This window comes from Filobasidium floriforme (genome assembly GCF_021052385.1).
Source record: "Filobasidium floriforme strain CBS 6241 chromosome Unknown HD553scaffold_5, whole genome shotgun sequence".
Lineage (NCBI taxonomy): Eukaryota > Fungi > Basidiomycota > Tremellomycetes > Filobasidiales > Filobasidiaceae > Filobasidium > Filobasidium floriforme.
Genome location: NW_025763626.1, coordinates 1,071,862 through 1,094,253, shown reverse-complemented (window position 1 = coordinate 1,094,253; position 22,392 = coordinate 1,071,862). Strand labels below are relative to the sequence as shown.

General features: G+C 52.6%; 3 protein-coding genes and 1 non-coding gene across 4 annotated transcripts; all 4 read right to left on the bottom strand.

The window, feature by feature from the left end:
- Nucleotides 1-7,708: 7,708 nt before the first annotated feature.
- On the bottom strand, nt 7,709-8,758 carry HD553DRAFT_322703 (uncharacterized protein; the record flags this gene model as incomplete). Its single annotated transcript, XM_046181309.1, has 5 exons — nt 7,709-7,825; nt 7,887-8,210; nt 8,273-8,417; nt 8,447-8,595; nt 8,690-8,758. The coding sequence occupies 5 exons, from the start codon at nt 8,756-8,758 to the stop codon at nt 7,709-7,711; spliced, it is 804 nt and encodes a 267-aa protein (XP_046038638.1).
- Nucleotides 8,759-14,283: 5,525 nt separating this feature from the next.
- HD553DRAFT_340340 (general substrate transporter) lies at nt 14,284-16,516 on the bottom strand (the record flags this gene model as incomplete). The annotated part of the gene is made up of 7 exons (XM_046182533.1): nt 14,284-14,461; nt 14,555-14,688; nt 14,772-14,960; nt 15,035-15,784; nt 15,865-16,127; nt 16,208-16,289; nt 16,379-16,516. 7 exons carry the CDS (start codon nt 16,514-16,516, stop codon nt 14,284-14,286), a joined length of 1,734 nt encoding a protein of 577 aa, XP_046038637.1.
- A 1,923-nt stretch (nt 16,517-18,439) lies between these two features.
- Nucleotides 18,440-21,284, bottom strand: HD553DRAFT_340339 (aspartic peptidase domain-containing protein; the record flags this gene model as incomplete). The annotated part of the gene is made up of 11 exons (XM_046182532.1): nt 18,440-18,566; nt 18,667-19,240; nt 19,321-19,408; nt 19,470-19,497; nt 19,569-19,765; nt 19,838-19,948; nt 20,025-20,124; nt 20,202-20,368; nt 20,465-20,753; nt 20,862-20,928; nt 21,038-21,284. The coding sequence occupies 11 exons, from the start codon at nt 21,282-21,284 to the stop codon at nt 18,440-18,442; spliced, it is 1,995 nt and encodes a 664-aa protein (XP_046038636.1).
- Nucleotides 21,285-22,249: 965 nt separating this feature from the next.
- On the bottom strand, nt 22,250-22,320 carry HD553DRAFT_t25. The gene has a single exon. It is a non-coding gene; the product is annotated as a tRNA-Met (tRNA).
- Nucleotides 22,321-22,392: the final 72 nt, after the last annotated feature.

Here is a 22,392-nt window from a genome sequence, read left to right as displayed (position 1 = left end):
GACCTTTTGACTGGTTGTCACGGGTAAGGATGGCACTATTCCCAGCTGAAGAATTGGGCTTTGCAAGCGGGCATTTGGCTACAGTGTGGTCCTTGGAGCCACAGTACAGACAAAGGTCTTGGTCCTTCCTCCTTTGATATTCCTCGGAGGTAAGTTTGCCTTTGTTGTTGATGGGCAAGGACAAAGTAGGCCGGTCATTCCTGGACGGGAATGATTGGCGAGTATAGGTGGTAGAGGTAGTGGTACCGGTAGAAGGGGATGAGCGAGGGGTAAAGTTGCTGTTGTTGGAGTATGACTTGTTGCCTCCAAAGGAGCGAGTTGAAGTGGTGGTGGTGCTAGTGAACTGAGTTCCAGACCCGCGTTCCAGAGAACGCTCATAAAGTCTGTTGTCAATCCTAAGAGCGGTGTCCATCATCTCCTTGAGAGTATGAGGTCGTCCAACTCTAGCGATCTCATCCTTGATTCCTTCTTTGAGTCCTCGGTAGAATTGGGCGGCCAAGGCGTGGTCGTCCCATTGAGTGAGAGTAGAGTTGCGTTGGAACTCTGAGATGTAGGACGATGCCGATCCCTTTTGTCGCAGGGAGAAGATGTTCCTTTCGGCAGTTGCCTCTTCATCAGGGTCTCCAAAGGTGTCGCGGAGAGCCCTGCAGAATTTCTTGTAACTAGTCATCATCTCTGGTTCCGGGTCCTTCTCCAAGTTGGGTTGGAACCAAAGAAAAGCGGTGTCCCTAAGGAAGGAGGCGGTGTAAAGAACCTTGGACCTCTCTGTAGGGTACCGATTGGGTTGAAGTTCAATCACCATGCTGACTTGGGTGAGGAAGGTAGTCAACTTGGTGCGATGTCCGTGGAAGTATTCCGGAGCAGCGATTTTGGGTTCTGAGGGGCGGACTGCAGGTGCAGCAGGAGCAGGGGAAAGCGATGCGGTCCTACGCAGTTGTTCCTCCATGCGTGCAATAGTTTCCTCCAGTTGGGTAATCCTGTCCCCTTGGGTAGGAGCTCGACTGCCTCCGGTAGTGGACATATTGAAAGGGTAAAAAGGTGTGTGTGTGGTTGAAGGTTGGATAGGCGAAATCCAAGAGTGCGTTGCCTAAGCACAAACTTGGAAGAAGAATTATGCTGTTACGGTCGGGCCTAGTGGTAACGAAAGGCTAGCCTAGGTGGAAAGCGTCAGTGGTAATTGTGCTAAGGCAGAGATACTCAACGGGAAGTGCTTGGTTGCAATCTGCTTGCTGACCGTGAAGGGCTTGACGAGAGCTCCAGTGTTGAGTAGTGAGAGGTTGTTGGGTGGCTAAGGTTTAGGGATGTAACATATGATAATTCTTCTTGGGAAAGAAGAGAGAACATGGAAGGGAATGTACAATCAGGCTGGAATGGCCTGCTATATATATTATTTTGGAAAGGGGGCAAACACTAGGAAAAGGTGGCAAACGTTCACGTTGATGTTGGTGTTAACGTTTGTGTTGGCGTTGGTGTTGGTGTTGATGTTTGTGTTTGCGTTTGCGTTTGTGTCTGCGTCTGCGTCTGCGTCTGCGTCTGCGTTTGCGTCTGCGTTGACGCGCGAGATTGGGTCGGTCCGTAACACACATGGTCTGAGCGATACGTAATCGGTAACAATTCACTAGCGTCGGCGTATCAAACTAGCCAGTTGCCCTTTTGGGCCTGTTCTAGACGTATAATAGACGCATGTCGACGTCGCGAACGCACCCTATTACTGTAGGGTATGTCGGTGAACCTCTGAGCTATGCTATTTTGGTATGTACAACAATCTGGGGGGAAAGATCCTCTATCGGCTGCCAAGTTCAAGGAAGTCACCGAAACAGATGTCAGCATTGAATGCGGCGAGATGAACGCATTGCTTGCGGATTTGACCGTGCTCGAGAGGCGCTTCGAGCTATCCCAGACAAGGCATGACGAAAAGCGGAATGACATAGACCGTGTGTCTGCGCGTATTGTTACGGACCGACACTGTTCCGACACATATCATCATCATCCTGACACTTGTCAACACCATCTTGACATCTGTCACCATTATCCGACATATCTCAACACATTCCGACACATCCCAGTATCCCTTGACCCCTGTCAACATCAATCCGACACTTGTCAATATTGTCTTGACACTTGTCAACATTGCCTCGACACCTGTCGATATCTCAAGCGACACATCTCGTTTCCTAAATAGTATATAAGACAGGCTCTACAGACATCATTGTACTTCCCCTCATGTCTTCTCTTCTTTCCCAAGAAGAATTATCATATGTTACATCCCTAAACCTTAGCCACCTAATCACCTCTCACTACTCAACACTGGAGCTCTCGTCAAGCCCTTCACGGTCAGCAAGCAGATTGCACACCAAGCACTTCCCGTTGAGTATCTCTGCCTTAGCACAATTTCTACTGACGCTTTCCACCTAGGCTAGCCTTTCGCTACCACTAGGCCCGACCGTAACAGCATAATTCTTCTTCCAAGTTTGTGCTTAGGCAACGCACTCTTGGATTTCGCCTATCCAACTTTCAACACACACACCTTTTACCTTTATCACCATGTCTACTACCGGAGGCAGTCGCGCTCCTACTCAAGGGGACAGGATTACCCAACTGGAGGAAACTATTGCACGCATGGAGGAACAACTACGTAGGACCGCATCGCTTTCCCCTGCTCCTGCTGCTCCTGCAGTCCGCCCCTCGGAACCCAAGATTGCCGCACCGGAATACTTCCATGGACACCGCACCAAGTTGACTACCTTCCTCACCCAAGTCAGCATGGTGATTGAACTTCAACCCAACCGGTACCCTACAGAGAGGTCCAAGGTACTCTACACCGCCTCCTTCCTGAGGGACACCGCTTTCCTTTGGTTCCAGCCCAACCTGGAGAAGGACCCGGAACCAGAGATGATGACTAGCTACAAGAAATTCTGCAGGGCTCTCCGCGACACCTTTGGAGACCCTGATGAAGAGGCAACTGCCGAAAGGAACATCTTCTCCCTTCGTCAAAAGGGATCGGCATCCTCTTATATCTCAGAGTTCCAACGCAATTCTACTCTCACTCAATGGGACGACCACGCCTTGGCCGCCCAATTCTACCGAGGACTCAAAGAAGGAATCAAGGATGAGATCGCTAGGGTTGGACGCCCTCATACTCTCAAGGAAATGATGGACACTGCTCTTAGGATTGACAACCGGCTCTACGAGCGTTCTCTGGAACGTGGATCTGGAACTCAGTTCACCAGCACTACCACTACCTCAACTCGCTCATTTGGAGGGAACAAATCTTACTCCAACAACAGCAACTTCCCTTCTCGCTCATCCCCTTCTACTGGTACCACTACCTCTACCACCTATACTCGCCAATCGTTCCCAGCCAGGAATGACCGAGCTACTCCGTCCTTGCCCATCAACAACAAAGGCAAACTTACCTCCGAGGAATATCAAAGGAGAAAGGACCAAGACCTTTGTCTGTACTGTGGATCCAAGGATCACACCGTTGCCAAGTGCCCACTTGCAAAGCCCAACTCTTCGGCTGGAAACAGTGCCATCCTTACCCGTGACAACCAGTCAAAAGGTCAGGCACTCCGCACCCAAAACGCCAGCGCCTAGCGCGGAGTCGCCAAAACGCTAGGCAGGACTTGCAAGATTCTCAGGACTCTCTGGACTCAATGGATTCTACTCCTACTACTTCATCTTCTACTTCGGACTCTACTTTGGACGCAAGGAATCACATCAGTCTTCCCGTCACTTTACCCAACTCTACCAAACCCAGCATGGAATATGCTGCTCTACTGGACTCTGGCGCTTCAAAGTGCTTCATGGATTACCGCTTCGCCAAATCCCTTCAACTCCCGCTTACCAAGAAGCGACACCCTTCAAAACTCCACATGATTGATGGCTCCATATCCTCTTATGGTAGCATCAAGCACACCGTCACCACCTCCATCAAGGTACCCAACTTCAAATTGGCAACTACAACCTTTGAAGTCACCCATCTAGGGGTCTTCCCGATTATACTCGGATACCCATGGCTTTACAAGCACAAGCCTTTCGTCAACTGGGAAGATGGGGAAGTCAACCCCCCACTTGAAAAAGCCAGTACTCCTATTTCGGCATCTGAGGATGCGACATCTGCGGATGTCACCCTTGGGAACACTACCACCGTGTTTGCAGCTGCGGCTGATCCCATTCCGGTGATGGATCAAGACATCATACCTGCCAGGTATCACGCCTACCTGGATGTCTTTGATAAGGCTAATGCGGACACTCTACCACCGCATAGACCATTTGACCATCACATACCTCTAGAAGAAGGCAAACAACCACCCTGGGGACCAGTCTACTCCTTATCCGAGAAAGAACTAGGGTCACTACGGGAATACTTGGATGAAAACCTAGCCAAAGGATTCATCAGACCTTCTGAATCTCCGGCGGGAGCACCCATCCTCTTTGTCAAGAAAAAGGATGGATCCCTCCGTCTCTGTGTGGACTACCGAGGTATCAACAAGATAACCATCAAGAATCGGTACCCACTTCCGCTCATCTCGGAGCATCTGGATCGCTTGCGCCAGGCCAAATACTTCACCAAGATCGACCTCAGAGGAGCCTACAACCTCCTACGGATCGCTGAAGGTGAAGAATGGAAGACGGCATTCAGGACGCGCTACGGCCTCTTTGAATACCTCGTCATGCCATTTGGTCTCACCAACGCGCCAGCATCATTCCAACACCTGATGAACCACAACTTCAGGACGATGCTGGATCACTATGTCATCTGTTACCTGGATGACATCCTCATCTACTCGGACACACTGGAGGAACACTATCAACACGTTACCTCTGTCCTTGAGACACTTCGCAAAGCAGGACTATTCGCCAAAGCCGAGAAATGTGAGTTCCACCAACACAGCGTGGAATTCCTTGGCTTCATTGTCGGAAGAGATGGTATTACCATGGACGTCAAGAAGGTGCAAAGCATCTTGGACTGGCCAACGCCAACCAACCTGTTTGAAGTCAGATCCTTCCTTGGATTCTGCAACTTCTACAGGCGCTTCATTGCATCATACTCCTCCATCGCCCATCCTCTCACTCAGCTCACCAGGAAGGACACTCCATTCCTCTGGACCGACAAACACACTCAGGCCTTCGACACACTCAAGAACGCCTTTACCTCAGCTACTCTCTTAGCTCACTTCAATCCGGAGAAGCCTCTAGTCCTAGAGACAGACGCTTCGGACTTTGCCCTTGCTGGAATCCTATCTCAGAAATCGGAAGAGGGAATCCTAAAACCCATCGCATTCTTCTCAAGAAAGATGGTTCCCGCCGAACTCAACTATGAGATCCACGACAAGGAGATGCTTGCCATCATCTCATGCTTCAAGGAATGGCGTCAATACCTTGAAGGCACCTTTACGGAAGTCCTTACAGACCACAAGAGTCTAGAATACTTCACCACCACCAAACAACTGAACAGACGACAGGGTCGCTGGTCTCAGTTCCTCCAGGACTTCCACTTTATCATCAAGTATCGACCTGGTTCACAAGGAACCAAGCCGGATGCTCTCACCAGAAGACCGGATCTTCATCCAATGACCAAAGGATCATCCCTCTCGCCGGAAGCCAACCCTGACAATCATCAGGCTCTGCTCAAACCCGGACAATTCCTATTCGCCACCGGATCTTCTGAACTCCTCCCTCAGTCTCAGCAAGACATCATCACCGCCTTGCAAGAGGAGACTTTCGCTCAGGACGTCATCACTTCACTGGACAAACACCCAGGATATACCTTACAAGATCAACTACTACTCTACAAAGGACGTACCTACCTACCCGACAAGAAAGACTTACGGCTACGCATCACTCGAGAGCACCATGACTCCCTTCAGCACGGACACCCTGGTCAGCGTAAAACCTTGCAACTGGTTCAGCGCAACTACTGGTGGCCCAAGATGAAGGAGTTCATCCACTCTTATGTGGATTCTTGTGATGCCTGCCAACGGAACAAGTCAAAACGTCACAAGCCGTATGGGGAACTCAAATCACTCCCAATTCCGCCATACCCTTGGTCCAACATCTCGATGGACCTTATCGAGGACCTACCTCGCTCCAACGGCTACAACTCTATCTTGGTCATTGTTGATCGACTCACCAAGATGAGCCTCTTCATACCAACGTCTACCAGCATCGATGCACCCGAGCTGGCTCAACTCTACCTCCAACACGTCTTCAGCAAACACGGATTACCGGAACGCATCATTAGCGATCGCGGTTCAGAATTCACCTCACGCTTCTGGCGTGCTATCGGTTCTTTGCTGGACATCAAGTTGGACTTCTCCACCGCTTACCATCCTGAAACAGATGGTCAGACGGAACGCACCAACCAAACTCTGGAACAATACCTCCGGATGTACGCCAACTACCAACAAGACGACTGGTACAGACTTCTGCCTTTAGCAGAGTTTGCCTACAACAACGCCAACAGTGAAACCACTGGCGTCTCACCCTTCTTTGCCAACAAAGGCTATCACCCTCGCTGCAACTTCACCAAGCCCATAGGACCCAACATCTCAGAAGGCGCGGAGCGCTTCACTGCAGACCTATCGGAACTACACAATCAACTCAAACTCTGGATCAAGAGATCTCAAGAGCACTCCGAAAAACAATGGAACCGTAAACACCTCCCTTCACCAGTTTACGAACCTGGCGACAAGGTCTGGCTCGATGCAGAAGACATCAAGACCACTCGTCCAAGCAAGAAGCTCAGCAACCGCTTCCTTGGCCCATACAAAATCACCAAGAAAATATCCTCACACGCCTATCGCCTGGAACTCCCTTCTCAATCAAAAATACATGACGTATTCCACGTCAGCAAACTGGAACCCTTCAAGGAGAACACCATTGAAAATCGCAAACAACCTCCGCCTGAACCTGAGATCATTGAAGGCGAAGAGGAATTTGAAGTTGAGGAAATCCTTGACTCAAAGATCAACAAACGATACAAGGAACCTCTACGTTACCTCGTTAAATGGACCGGATATGGACCTGACGCGAACTCTTGGGCGCCACCTTCATGGCTCACCAATGCGCAGGAACGGATAACGGAATACCACGAAAAATACCCCCTCAAACCGGGTCCATAAGCCAGCCACAACCAACATCAATATCACTTGCACTCTAGTGCAGTCAGTTATGGACCTTCTCCCTATTCCCCTGCACCGGTTCGATGCAGACCACCTATCTCCTTTTTGCCTGAAATGTGCAAATCAACACCTACACGACGCGCGGCAGCGCAGGGGCAGAATCTGATTGGTGGTTTGCCCTAAAAAGGGCAAAGATCGCCTTTCGCGCTAAAATGGATGTTTGCGGAAGCAACAGTCCATTATGGCATGCTTATGGCATGCATGCCGTCATCATCACGTCAACAACATCTCGTCATCACCACTCAACACACCACCAAGTCGACAACATCATATCTCGATCAATTTTTGGGCTAGAAACGCAAGCTTAGGCTCGTTTTGAAGCTACAATCTAGGACGTTCAATCCAACAAACAAGGTACAACCATACAACACATACAGGATAACCCAAAACCATTGCCGCGACACCGGTAACCACTCAACGACAGACCCCATTGATATCGAACCCCAGCAACGTCCACCCCCAATTAGCAACTAAAACCCCGGAGATCTGGAATGACTTAGCAACTGGATCCCTCAACATAACTAGGCAAACCACTCCTCCCAGTTGGGAGTCGGGACCTGTTCGACATGTTTCACCTGGTTGGCTCGCTCCGCGTGAGCAACCTCTTCAACGTGACCAACGCGACCGCGTGCAAGCAACTAGTGGACATCCCTCATCAACATCAGCGACTACACCAAGTGGCTACACCCATCAACTCACCTCCTCAAGGAAGTCATCCATCGGCTCGACCTGGTACGGTTGCTCAACCTGATGCAGCGCATCGACCTGATAGGACTGCCCGGCTGGGTACGACAACCCAACCGGCTCCCACGACTCGACGGGGAACAACCCCTCGCCCGTGTAGGCCCCAAATCCAGCAGCGACTGAAGTCCAGTCAACCTGCCCCACCATATCCTCTGATACAGCATCGGCCTCCGACCATGCTAGTAGCCCATCAACATCAAGTGACGACAAGTCGACTGAGTCAAACCAGGGTCCACCTTCATCGTCTGACTGAGCAACCTCGAGAGGATCCTCAGTAACCTAGGAGTGTCACAAGTCCAACTCCTCAGCATCCATCGGCATGGCAACGGCAAAGTACATACCGGCGACATGTCGACAACCCCTGTCTTGGCACCGATAGCATCAGCCTGCTTGCCGCAGGCAACTGGTGCCTCCGCCTCAAACACCGCTCCAACATCCATGGCGACCTCGACTTCTGCAGCAGCAGTCGAGCGAGCCTTGAAAAAGCTACAGGACTTTCCCTGTAGGACACATACATTGCACGGAGCAGCAATGCCAGCAACTCGACAGTCATGGCGGCCAATTTTCTTGGCAGCACACTCCATGCACTGAGGGTTTGCGAATACCCCATACTTCTGAATGAAGAGGTATCGACCTTGGCGACTTCGAGACGACTTCGACTGGCCTTTCGACTACAAACAACGCGGAACTCAGCAACCCCACAATTCCGGCCGACTCAATCACTCAATCCACAGCAATAGCGACCAATCACTACTCACCAATTGAGGCCTACCCGACTTACGGGACTTCGACTGGTTGGCAGCTTGCGACCTTGTTTTGGGAGTCATTCCAAATATCTACGGAGTAGCGAGTCGGGGAAGTCACTCCCCCCACCTACCCTGGATCCACCGGCAACACCTTGACCGGCGACTCTATATACCCGCGCGCCCCGCGCGTGCTGCAACAGCGCGAGATAAGGATGACCGATAAGGAACAACCGACCATGCCCAATGCGGCAATATCGACACCCGACCTGCACAAGCAATGTCGAGGACGACATTGAGCCTAACGGGGGGATGCTGTTACGGACCGACACTGTTCCGACACATATCATCATCATCCTGACACTTGTCAACACCATCTTGACATCTGTCACCATTATCCGACATATCTCAACACATTCCGACACATCCCAGTATCCCTTGACCCCTGTCAACATCAATCCGACACTTGTCAATATTGTCTTGACACTTGTCAACATTGCCTCGACACCTGTCGATATCTCAAGCGACACATCTCGTTTCCTAAATAGTATATAAGACAGGCTCTACAGACATCATTGTACTTCCCCTCATGTCTTCTCTTCTTTCCCAAGAAGAATTATCATATGTTACATCCCTAAACCTTAGCCACCTAATCACCTCTCACTACTCAACACTGGAGCTCTCGTCAAGCCCTTCACGGTCAGCAAGCAGATTGCACACCAAGCACTTCCCGTTGAGTATCTCTGCCTTAGCACAATTTCTACTGACGCTTTCCACCTAGGCTAGCCTTTCGCTACCACTAGGCCCGACCGTAACACGTATCTGTTAGGCGTCGAGAAGGCTCCAGGGAAGACCGGCTCGATGTATACCTGCGAGGACATATCCGGGAGTAATGTAGAACGTAGGACTAGGGTATATAGATGTAATAACAGATGAAAGACTATATACTACAATGATGATACAAAGTGATACAATACGATATGCTCCTTGAACAACTCCGCCGGAGTTGGTACGACTCGAGTCCGGCGTACACGCGCGTCGCTATAACAGGATCCCCCCGTTAAGGGCGGACTCCGAACGCCCTAGGCATCGCCGTACTCCTCGAAAGCAGGTTTCGGCTTGTTTGGGTATCGTCGATGATAATCCAGCACCGCTTGGTCGTCATGGTGGAAGTCCTCCGGATGTACCCACTCGTTATACTCATCCTCGTAACCTTCCCACCGCACCAGATATTGGGTACGCGTCTGACGTCCCCGCTTCCTGCTCCGCAAATCTACGATCTCAGATACTACCCACTGGGTGTCACCGTTATCCACCACCTCTGGAGGAGGAGGCGGGACCTGTTCCCGCGAGGGCAGCTCGTTCCGCTTGTACGGAATCAGCATTGAGACATGGAACACAGGGTGTACTCGCCGCAGTTGCTCGGGAAGCTCCAATCTCCGCGCCATCTTCGCATCTCCCACGACCTCGGTGATCTTGAAAGGTCCGAGGGTCTTGTAGTCCAACTTCTTGTTTGGACGAACCGTCTTGATGTGGTCCGTAGACAACATCACTTGATCTCCGACCTCCATTCCCTCGTCGGGAACGGGTCGCCTCTTTCTGTTGGCGTATTTCGCCATATCCACCCTTGCTTGCTCCAACGCCCGGAGTACCGACTCGTGGATGTTCGAGAGTCGCTCCCTGAACTCATCCGCGCTTTCATTGGGTACTTCGGCCATCCGGATGGTGAACTTGTGGTCAGTCCCCTCGGAGGCCATGAAAGGCGACATCCCTATGGCGGAATGCTTGGAGTTGTTGTAGGCGAACTCCGCCAGAGGCAACAACTCCGCCCAATCATCCTGCTGGAAGTTCACGTAACTCCGCAGGTACTGTTCCAACGTCGAGTTGCTCCTCTCCGTTTGTCCGTCAGTCTCCGGGTGGTATGCCGTCGAGAATCTCCTCTCGACACCCGCAAAAGCACATACATCCCGCCAGAAGCTAGACATGAACAACGTTCCTCTGTCCGAGATGATCTGATCAGGGAACCCGTGCAACTTGACGTAGTGGGAGAAGAATAACTTCGCCAGGTACGAGGCGTTGTTATCCTTTCGACACGGGATGAAGTGTGCCCGCTTACTGAAGCGGTCGACGATTACCAGGATTGCATCCTGGCCCAATGACTCGGGGAGGTCCGTGATGTGGTCCCAAGTGATAGACGACCACGGCTTCCTCGCCGCAGGTAGGGGGGCCAATTCTCCGATTGGCTTTTGTCGGGGACGGCGGTTCTTCTGGCACGTCAAGCACGAGGCCACGTAGTTGCCTACCCAGTCTCTCATTCGGGGCCAATAAAAGTCTCTCGAGAGAAGGTCCTCCGTTTTGTCTCGCCCGTAGTGCCCCGCGAGCTTGCCGTCGTGAACGTACTTCATCAGTCGGACCCTTACCGACTCCACATCAGGGACGTACAGGAGTCCCTTGTAGATTAGGAACCCCTCGCCATCCTTCTTGTAGGGACCCTGCTCGTTGGGCTCCCTCTCCATCTTCTCCAAGATGGCCTTGACTACTTCGTCCGCCTCGTAACCTTGCAACAGGTCTCTCCGGAGGTCCTCGCCGGGAATTGGCAGGGTACCGTTGATCTGTAGATGCGGAGGGATCTCCCGCGCTGTAGCCGAGAGATTCATGGGCCGTAGCATCGTCTCGGTCTGTCTTGGTTCGCTCTCTTCCAGGAGCTCCTCCTTCCGACTCAAGGCGTCGGCCTTACCGTTCATCACCCCCGGCTTGTACTCCAGGGTGTAGCTCAGACTGTTCAACAGCTGAGACCATCTTGCTTGTCGCCTCGACAGTAACTTCTCCGTTCGGAAGTACTCGAGGTTCTTGTGATCGGTAAAGATCCGAATAGGGTGAGGTCCCTCCAGGTAGTGTCGCCATATCTTGCAGGCGTAGACGATGGCCAGCATCTCCCTGTCGTGAACGTCGTAGTTCCGCTCTGCGGGAGTCAACGACTTTGACATGAACGCTACTGGTCGGAGTTTTCCGTCCGAACCTCTCTGCGACATCACTGCTCCAATCGCTCCGGCCGAGGCATCCGTTTCCAACGTTACCTCTGCATCTTCCTGGAAATGCGCCAGTATAGGCGCCTGCGTGAACGCTTTCTTCAGCGTTACGAACGCAGCCTCTGCGGATTCGTTCCATTGAAACCGCACTCCTTTCTTCAGGAGCTTCGTCATCCCCTGTATCTTCTGGGAGTAGTTCGTGATAAACCTCCGATAGTAGTTGGCGAAACCTAGAAACGACTGTAGTCCCTTCAGGTTTCGAGGCGCCGCCCATTGTTCTATGGACGACACCTTGGAGGGGTTCATCTTCACCCCTCCCGGAGACACGTCGTATCCAAGGAACTCCGTGTCTGTTGTGTGGAACTCACACTTCTCTGCTTTGGCGTACAGCCCATTTTCTTGTAGCCTTCGCAGCACCTCCTTCACGTGTCTCTCGTGCGTAGTCTCGTCGGGAGAGAACACGAGGATGTCGTCCAGGTACACTACGACGGACTCGTCCAGAAGGTCCCTGAACACATGGTTCATCCACCTTTGGAACGTCGCCGGAGCGTTCGTCAACCCGAACGGCATCACCAGACACTCGAACAGTCCGTATCTAGTACGGAAAGCTGTCTTCCATTCGTCCCCTTCCTTTACTCGTAACAAGTTGTACGCTCCTCGGAGGTCCAACTTGGTATAGACCTTCGCTGTCGTTAACTTATCGAGCGTCTCGGAAATCAGCGGTAACGGGGTCCGATCCTTTGTGGTAATGGCGTTCAAACGCCGGTAGTCAATACAGAGCCTGAGCTCTCCTCCCTTCTTCGGGACAAACAATACGGGACTTGCGGCGGGTGACGTCGAAGCCCTAATAAAACCTTTATCAAGGTTCTCCTTGATCCAGCGCTTCAATTCGGCGCTCTCCTTTTCGGAGTGGTTGTAGAGTTTTCCGAAGGGGGGTACTTTCCCTTCCTCTACGTCGATCGAGTGATCGAAGTCTCTATGTGCCGGCAACTCGTCGGCCTTGGTCTTGGAGAACGCTCCGAGGAAAGCGTGGTACTTCTCCGGTACCACCTTCCGTAACGTCTCCATATACTCGGGAGGGTCCAGGTCTCCCGGGAAACTCTCCGCTGGCTTGTCGTCCCAATCCCATAAGTCGGGACGCCTCACCCTCTCTTCTTCTTCATCATTGGCCTTGAGGTAGGCCACTACTAGTTCTTCGGTGACCCCTCCTTTGATTCGGTCCGTCGAACGTAACTCCTTCTCCTCCGTTTCGTAATCCACGGGGGAGTATACTATTTCTTTTGCTGGTGTACATCCGTTCTGGACGCACTTATCTTCGAACGCTACTGCGCTCATTTCCCAGTCAATTCGGGGGTTGTGCTCCTTCAACCATGGTAGGCCGAGCACCGTTGTGAAAGTTCCGAGGCTACATACGTAGAAGTACGCCGTTTCGGTATGTCTACCAATACGTAGTCTAGCTTGTACCCGGTGTGTAACTGCACCGGAAGAGATCTCTCTCCCATCAATGACCAGGAGTGGTCGGGGTCGTTCTAAAGGAATGAGGTCGAATCCGTGTTGCTCGACGAATTCGGTGTCTATAAACAAACTGGTCGCTCCTGAGTCGATCATCAAGACCGTCTCCGTCGGAGTACCATTCGGGTAGAAGGTGCCGGTGACTGTAATATGAGCCTCCGGCCGAGAGGGAGAACCTATGCTGCTCAGCACCAACGGTTCTCCAGTTGCTACGTTCAAGTCATTACTCGGGGAACTCGGATGATCTGTTATTCTGTTAGGCGTCGAGAAGGCTCCAGGGAAGACCGGCTCGATGTATACCTGCGAGGACATATCCGGGAGTAATGTAGAACGTAGGACTAGGGTATATAGATGTAATAACAGATGAAAGACTATATACTACAATGATGATACAAAGTGATACAATACGATATGCTCCTTGAACAACTCCGCCGGAGTTGGTACGACTCGAGTCCGGCGTACACGCGCGTCGCTATAACAGTATCCGAGACTTCCGATGCATCGAACATGAGCGTCCGTTCGGACGGACGAGACTGAAACCGTCCAACATCATTTGCACGTCCGGAAGCAAACGGAAGCAGATCGCGCTCTGACAAACAAAAGTGGATCCTGCACATGTGGTCGTCACAGCTGATACTCACACCCGCAGAAATCACATGGTCACTGCGAAGGTTGCGGCAGTTGACGGACCTCTGCTGCGAGGACCAAGATTTGCATTGCATCTGCTTGATTTACGATATAACAATAAACGACTACTTTGATGACATTGGGGTATTGGGGTATTTGCCACGGCGTGAAACTAGCTACTTGTGATGTTGAAAACCTATCTGGAAAGAGCGAGATCACCCTTCCTGTCCCCCCTTGTACGCCCTAGTACAATACTTTGTGTGAGAAACCCATATCCGTTACACCTACACACTAAGCCCTACAGCCCATTCGGCGATCCTAGCCGATGACAGGAGAACCGCTGACGCCCGAGATTGACCCAAAGAAAAAAAGGAGAGGATAAAGAAAGCGAGAGTATGTTGGGGGCTCGAGCGACGTCCAGGCCATGTCGACCAATCAGGTCTACTCCTTGACGGGGGCCAACTTTTGCTCGGCGGCGTTCTCCAAGTACTGGATGACGGGCTTGTCCTCGTCCATACCGGAAGAGTTGAGGGTGGGCATGTTGTCCTCGTTGACGTGCCCAGCACCGGTTCGCTTGGAGCTGTCGAACAATCGGTCGATGTACTCGAGGGACAATCCCCTATTGCGCAAGAAGAAGAGACAGGACAGGAGAGATGTTCAGCAAAAGGAAGCTACACGGTAACAAGCTGAGGTGGCAACGAGGGGGACTCACTTGGTCTCGGGGATAAAGTACCAGACGAAAGGCGCGGCGCAGAAGAAGATGGAACCGAAGATGAAGTAGGTCTTGGTGGTGACCGAGTTCAAAGCGATGGGCATGATTCGGACGATCGAGAAGGTGCAGAGCCACTAGTGATATCACAGAAAAGCCCCGAGGTCAGTCCCCTTTCTCATCAAAAGAAACGCATTCCCGACGGCCAGGCTAGGCTCACCTGCCACATCAAACAGACGGTCATCGAGACGATCCTGTATCGGGCTCCAAAGATCTCGGAGATCAAGGTCAAGGGGACCGAGTTCCAACCGAAGCAGTACCAAGCGGCGTAGAGGAAGAGCGAGGTGATGGCGACGTAGTCACCGGCGACTCGAGGAGCACCTTCCGCCTTGGGGCCGACACCGGTCAACTGTCAAGAGGATGTCAGGTCAGTCCCGAGTGTCACTTTTGTGGCTTGTAACAGAGATCGAAGTGGCCACTCACGTATCCACCGAGGAAGAACAAGCACAAGGAGAGACCGATAGAACCGGCGATCAAGGGGATACGACGTCCAACCCGGTCGACGACAAAGAACCCAAAGATCAAGGTACACACAAACTTGACGGTCCCGTAAATCCCGGTGGCGAACAACGAGTTCTTGGCGCCGACGAATCCGAGTTGCTCAAAGATGATAGGGCTGTAATAGTTGACCGCCTGGACACCGGAAAAGGTCTTGAAGAAGATCAAGGCCATACCGAAGAGCAACCTCTTTCGGTGGGTGTGGATGACGAAGAGTTCCTTGGCGATCCTGAGCATGCCCGAGTCTCCTCGAAGAGCTCGTTCGGCCTCGACTCCCTTGGTGACTTCGTTGAGCTCGAAAGCGAGGTAAGGGTGGTCCTCGGGGATTCCTCGGATTCGGGTCAAGTTCTTGATGGCCAGCTCTCGCTTGTCGACCATCAACAACCACCTAGGCGACTCGGGTACGAAGAAGGCACCGACGAGCAAGAAGGCAGCGGGGAAGAACTGGACGAAGACGGGGAGCTGCCATTGGAACCTGTTGGACTCCATGGTGGTCTCGATGGCGTAGTTAATCCAGAATCCAGCGAGGGTACCGACTTGGATGAAGATGTCGAAGAAACCGACGAGACGACCTCGGATGGAGGGAGGAGAAAACTCGGCGAGGTAGACGGGAATGACCAAGGACAAGAAACCGACGGCGAAACCTCCTAGGAAACGACCAAAGACGAAGACGGGCTGCGAGGAACAGATCGAGGCAATAGATCTCAGCTGACGTTTTACCACTACCTCGAGCAGTCGCAGGAGCTGATACTCACGACCGAACCGTTGGCAAACGTCTGGGCGAAAGCGCTCGCGATAAAGATGATGTTCGAAAAGATGACGGACCACTTCCTCCCATATTTCTCAGTAAAAGGCAATTGAAGACCGGCACCGAAGAAGGATCCTGCCTGGAAGAGGGAGACCATGTCCGCCCTCTTGGTAGCCAGTTGAGCCTTGGTGAGGTCCTGGGGAACCCGGAGACCAAACTCTTTCTTGAACGAGGGTAGGGCGAGGGTACCACCGAAGAAACCAGTGTCGTCTAAGGTCGTTGCAAGGCGGCGCGCGCGAGATGAGCTGGGAGGTGCGATGGTGAACGATCGAATCGAGGCGCAGACTTACAACCGTAAGCGGCGGCTCCCATACACATGATAATGGCGATCAAGTAAGTTCGAAAGTTGTGAATCTCCCTAGGCTCGGGTACCTATAGGACAACAAGCAAGGACGACCATCAATACGAGATCGCGATGCACAACAGCACAAGCGCAAGCGCAAACGGCGGCGCAGACTCACGGACTCGGCCAAGTACTCGGCCATGACCTCTGCGTGGGCATCGGCGGCATTGGAAGTGTTCCAGGTCTGCTTGCGCTTGGGGTTCTGAGGTTGGTACGCCTTGACGTCCTCGCTAAAGTTGGACTCTTGTCGCTGCATCGTGAGAGCGTCTTCTCGGTGGTTGTTTGCAAGCGCTATCGGTGGTCGAGGGTTGTTGGTATCAAAGCAAGCAAGGCTAGAGAGGTTGGTGCTAGCCAAGAGTTGCTTGTGTGCGTGAGGGATAGGGGGTTAGTCGTCGTCGTCCAACACCAATTTGCGGGGTCGAGCAGCGATTTCTTTATAGCTCGCTTCGACCTACTGCCTCGAATGTGGACCCCCACTCGACTTCTCCAGGTTTCGATGAAAAAGTCTTGGCATTCTCTTGGCATTCCTCGTGGCATCTGAAGTGAATTGATCGCCTGACACACACCGTGTGTACCTCTCGTTCGCCGCCGACAGTTGACCGAAGGGGATCGCGTCGCGGAGTTGTAGCGAGAGGGCGTATGCGGGTTCAGAGTACGGGGCAGCAGCAGCAGGTCCAGCGTGGGAGTAGATACATGACATGCCATCCCGCTTCTCCTCCTGGCGATGCCTCCATCTACTGCTCGACTCTCGTCCGTCGACCGACCACCTTCTCTTCGGTCCCTGGATTCTGAACAGGCGCAAGACGCACTGCGGCGACTACCGCCTCGTCCCTCCTCACGCCGTCGCACTTCGGCGTTCATCACACAGAAGACGGATCCTTCTCGTTCTTCTGCTTCCTCGCTCCTCAGTCTGGGGCACCATGAACCTCCGCACTCTCGAGGTGCAGCAGAATAGGTACCGCGCTTGAGACGATCGCGCGCCCGCGTGTGTCGGACCGGACGCGCCTGTGAACCAATGAATCGACGTTCTTTTCGCTGCATCCCTACATCCTCCCCTTCTCGACCTACGATCGTCCTGCGCCGCACCTGTCCTCGATCTGTTCTGTTCGCTATCTCCTGCCTATCCCGCCTCCTACCCGCCTTACAGTGTCCGCCTGGCCAATCGACAATCGGCCAATTCCCCGAGAACCCCTCAGCCCCTACCCGTTTCCCAAACAGCTGATCAAGAGACGATCCACCCAATCATACCAAGCCCTGCTCGGCGGCGGGCTGTTAAACCCGTCAAGACCCGAATAGAACGTCAGGGGGTTGCTATTTTCAAGAGTTCGGAAGTTTGGGCGAGTGCGGTTTCACCCGGTTCGTCGTTGATCGGATGTCGAGCTTTGTCGAGACGTTTGGCGAGAAAGCGCGTCTTGATCTCCGCTTGCGAAAGCCAAACGCAACGATCGCCTGCATTCATGCCATCTACTCCGCTTCTCGTATACAATCTGCAACCTCGAGCAAACGCCCACGATCTTCACAACCATAACCAACTGTACGCTTCGTACGCTACAGTATCCAACTCGAACGACTCAAATCGCAATTCGGTGGTCTCGACGGTTCCGATCAACTCGTATCCTAGCTAGTCCTTCGGTCTGCCAAGATTCTCTTGGTATACGAACGCCGAAGTGATGATCTCTCCTACATCGCTCTCGCTCGAGGGGGTTCATCACCCATCTCGACGCGTTTTGGTTCGTCTCGTATTGCTCGATCGTACTACTACTGTACGACGATAATCATCTTACATCTTGCATTTTGATGTGCGATGAAGACTTTGACATAGGCGTACTTCAGCGCTGCAGTGAAGCTCTGGACGAGTGACTTTTCTCTAACCTCCCCCGTCCGCGCGTTCAAAGCATACGGTCATGCAGTATGTTCAAGTCGTCAGGCGGCTTTGCGAGATCCAACACAAGGTACTGTAATGATAATCACGTCCTACGAGCTTATCACATCCTTCTGAGACGAACGAGCCATACGAGGCAGCAACGATATGATCAAACTGCAATCCTCCTTTCTATAATATAATATAATACAACTTCGCAACCCGCCTAAAGTCAACGTTTCCCGAACTTTCGGAGGGATGTCCAGAAGCTATCTTTCTGATCGGGTGGCGTGGGGTGACCTTGCCCATCGTCTACCCCTATATCGCCGCTACCACTGTGAGCATGAGTATGGTCATGGTGATGATGGTGGTGCTGGTGATGACCGGAATGTCCGCGCTCAGAAGCTCCTCCCGAGGAACGATGCTGATGGTGTCGGTGGTGGTCCTGAGGGACAGTATGATGATCCCTGGAATAATATGCCATCGGGTCTCCCTGAGGCGGGCCGTAATATTCTCCCTGCGGACCACCCGGTACGGCTGCATACATGTGTCCTTGAGCTGGAGTTTGATTCGGGTCTCCACCCTCGTAAGGATTTGGGTACGGATGAGGGTACGGTTGTACCTGCTCTTGTCCCGGATGATATTCCCCGTACTCACTAGCTCCTGCTCCAGCATGTTGAACCATCTGACCCGGTCGCTCTTGTTGTTTCCTCCATTGCGACTCTTCCTTGGCCCGCCTCCATCCTTCCCAGAACCCTGATCCTCGATTCGAATCGCTTTCGACCGAGTACTGCGGCTGTTGTTGTTGCTGCTGCCCATACATCCCCATCCCCACCAACGGGTCCATCCCCAAAGCCATCTCCCTCTCGTACCCCTTTTGTCCCGTCATGAACGGCCTCGCATAGAGCGCATCCATATGCCGAGGTTCACTGAACACGGGTTGAGCTTGCATGATGAGCGGTGGAGGCTCCATGCCAGGGTATTGATGCATCATCTGGGTAGTGGCGAGTTTATGCTGTTTACGGATGACACGGGAGTAGTAGCCGGCCATCGAGTCGCGGGAGCGAGAGAAGAGGAGTCCGAGAGCGATCAGCATGACGGCGATGAGGGCGATAATGACTGCGGGGTGAGCGCAGAACAACAAACGTGGTGAGATTCGACTGGCGAGAAGCATAGACTTTACCACAAGAACCACTCACTACCGGCGATGGCACCGCTGGAAAGTCGATTTCCTATCGGCTTGACCACGCTACCCCCTACTCCAGGTTTCGCAGCCAGCCCGACATACTATATTTCTCACACTGTATCAGTCGGGCGCGGTCACGTCTCGTTTCTGATCCAGACTCACGCGCTCATCTGGGCTGTAATATAGCGCACTACAATGACGTTCCTCGAAAACGTTTCAGCTCTTTGTGAATCAGACGAGCAACGGACCAACCCAACTTACGTGTAAACATTCGACAGGAAAGGCGTACCCAACAACACCTCCCCTTGTCGATCCATCGTGCTCCCGCTCGGCCAGGCGACGATCCCGCCCCAGCACGACCTCACGCTGCGATGTTGAACCAAGTCGGTGCTGTTGGCTTTGTAATTGCCTCCCGGTAGATGTATCGCGAAGTCGATCGAGGCGTCGCAAGGTACGTTCTGTGGGTGATCACGTCCGGTATCAGTATCCCTGTGTATACTCGACGGTGGCTTATTTAGCGGTGGGCCCACCCATCGGCTGGTAGTAACCCGATCCCTGATCGCCCCATCCACCCGGGAATAGATCGATATCGCCGTCGCTTCGGGGACGATGATCGTATACTGAGAAGGATCAATCGTGGCCTGTATCGCATCACAGCGGCGAAGGTGCATTTATCGAACCTTGTCCCTCTAGATCGTCACTGTTGCGGAAACTCACCCGGAAACCAGAGGTACCAATGTCGCGCCCATTGATCTCTACCTTGTTCAGCCTCGTCGCCCAGACGCTCAACAGACTTCCCGTCGGTCTTATCCAGTTCCTTTTACCAACAATCGACGGATCAGCCTCCATTGTACCACACCCCACTGCGACATTCATGCACGAAGCTGTACTCACCAACCGCCCCGATAACTCCCCTCCGGTACAGCTCCCCAATGTATCACCCCCGCCTGTTCCGTAACATCCAGAGAATAGGGCAACATGTCGATTCCTACCACCAGACCTTCTTGTGGCGGGTTCGACGTGGCCAAGACTTGCGGGATGAGCGAGTTCATCGGTGTTGCCTGCAAGTGCGATCGAACACGGCAGTTTCACCTCTCAGTACGTTCAGAATTTCGATATTCAATGCGGAAGCTCGAGGTAGACGATGGAAGACCTACCAAATCGATACCCAACCCATAAAACCCCTCTGTGTCCGGGCTAAACCCCGACCCCGTGCCAAAATTATCCACAACCGTACCCCTTGCATCTAAGAACTCGTCCACCAAGACCACCGTCCGTTGTTCCACATCCCTCCTTCCGTCATTGATGGTATCCCTCGCTATCTGCCCTGACACGTTGAGCAAAGAGGAGATGGAAGAAGAGTCGTATTGAAGGGTCGTGGATGGGTAAGTGTATTGCAAGGCGAGAGGGGTGCGGGTGAGGGTTGTTGATAGGGAGGGGTCATACCTGTGGATCAAACGACGTTGAACAGGTTTCAGATTGAATCGGTACGGGTGGAGTTACAGTAGATGTCTGGCAATTTTACCGGATAGGGGAATGTTCGTCGGTACTCACGCTAGACCTCCATCGACGCAACCCCTACATTCGATCGTAGATACCAGCAGGTAATTGATCGAGGTCGCTGCAACACACCACATCGTCCGACAAATCACACCAATCCCCATCAGCCATCCTTGTGCCAGCCCCTTCTCACGCCGCCAACCGAACCTCGCGACCCTATCGCTACTCACACAAAGTCAAATTCATAGGCTGCGTACTAAATCCCGGCCCATCCCCTCCCAAACCTATGTTCACGACGTTCGTCCCTCCGAACGTCCTCCAAATCGGGATCATCGAGAAGTTGGATCCTAACCTCGAGTCCCTCGCTCGGCGATCCAGACGGGGCTTTGGCTCTGGGGTCAAAGGAGGTTTGGCGGCTGTCGACGTGGAGAGGAGGAAGAGGAGAGTGAGGTTGGAGAGGAGCGACGAGACTTTCATTTCAGTCGGAGACGGCGTGTGGGTTCGATGTGGAAAGTCCTCAAGAATGGGATGCAAGCTGTCCTTTTGCCAGGCCAGATGTGCCAACTCGAGTGACGGAAGGAGTGGTGATGTCGCAGGTACGAGTCGGTCTTCCAGATGCCAGATGCCAGGTGAATGCAGGAATTCGGTGTTGCCGTTTACCACTGTTATATTATGATTTCGATGTGTAGGTCACAGTCTTTTGGTATACTCAGCCCGGAAATGGCTCGTGTGGCATGACCCTGAATCACCGCGGATACGAAGGACACCCCTTATCCTTTGACCTTTGACCTCATGCGATCCCTCTAGATCCCTCTACAGTATTTGTTGTGATCGTCGTCCGACTCGTGGTTGATGGTCGAAGAACAATCTACTTCTCGCTAATCGCATCATCATCCCTTTGATCGATCGAAACGAAACGAAAGGAAGCTTCCTTTGATCTGCTCGATTGATCGCTTGGACGATACGGAATTAGGGTTCAAGGTGAAACGCGGGGCGGAAGGGAAAGACCGAGCGTGTGCCGAGAGCGATCGACGGACGCCGAGGCAAGCGTTTGCAGCCAGAGCGGTCCTGCATGCGATCGACGAGCGTTTCTCAAGACATTCAATTCCTCACTCAAAAGACCTCTTGTCAAGGAATGCGAGGCGTGCATGTCACAGGACCATACTCGGGAGGGACACGAATCTCGCTGCTGGCGTCCGTCATGGAATTGACGTGTCTCGAATGAATGTGTAAACGGAGTTGGCGAGCCGAGCGACGAGTGTTCAGCGACCATCAAGGGAGAGGTATGTCAAAGACTGGGCCGAATTTAGATAGACGATCTACACACGTGCAATACGTGGTCTACTACCCATCGAGCGCGGTCGCGCGAAGTAAGGCCTAAGCCAAAAAAAGGTCGCGTCAACGAAACAACGCGCAAATCCGCCAAAAAGATGTAATCCTGTTGCCCTCCCCCAGAATCGAACTGGGAGTGAGAGATTATGAGACTCTTGTGTTACCATTACACCAGGAAGGCAGGGATATTTTAGCACGGCCCTTTCAAAATATAACCAAATTTGAACATCGAGACCCACCTCACCTCCAGACC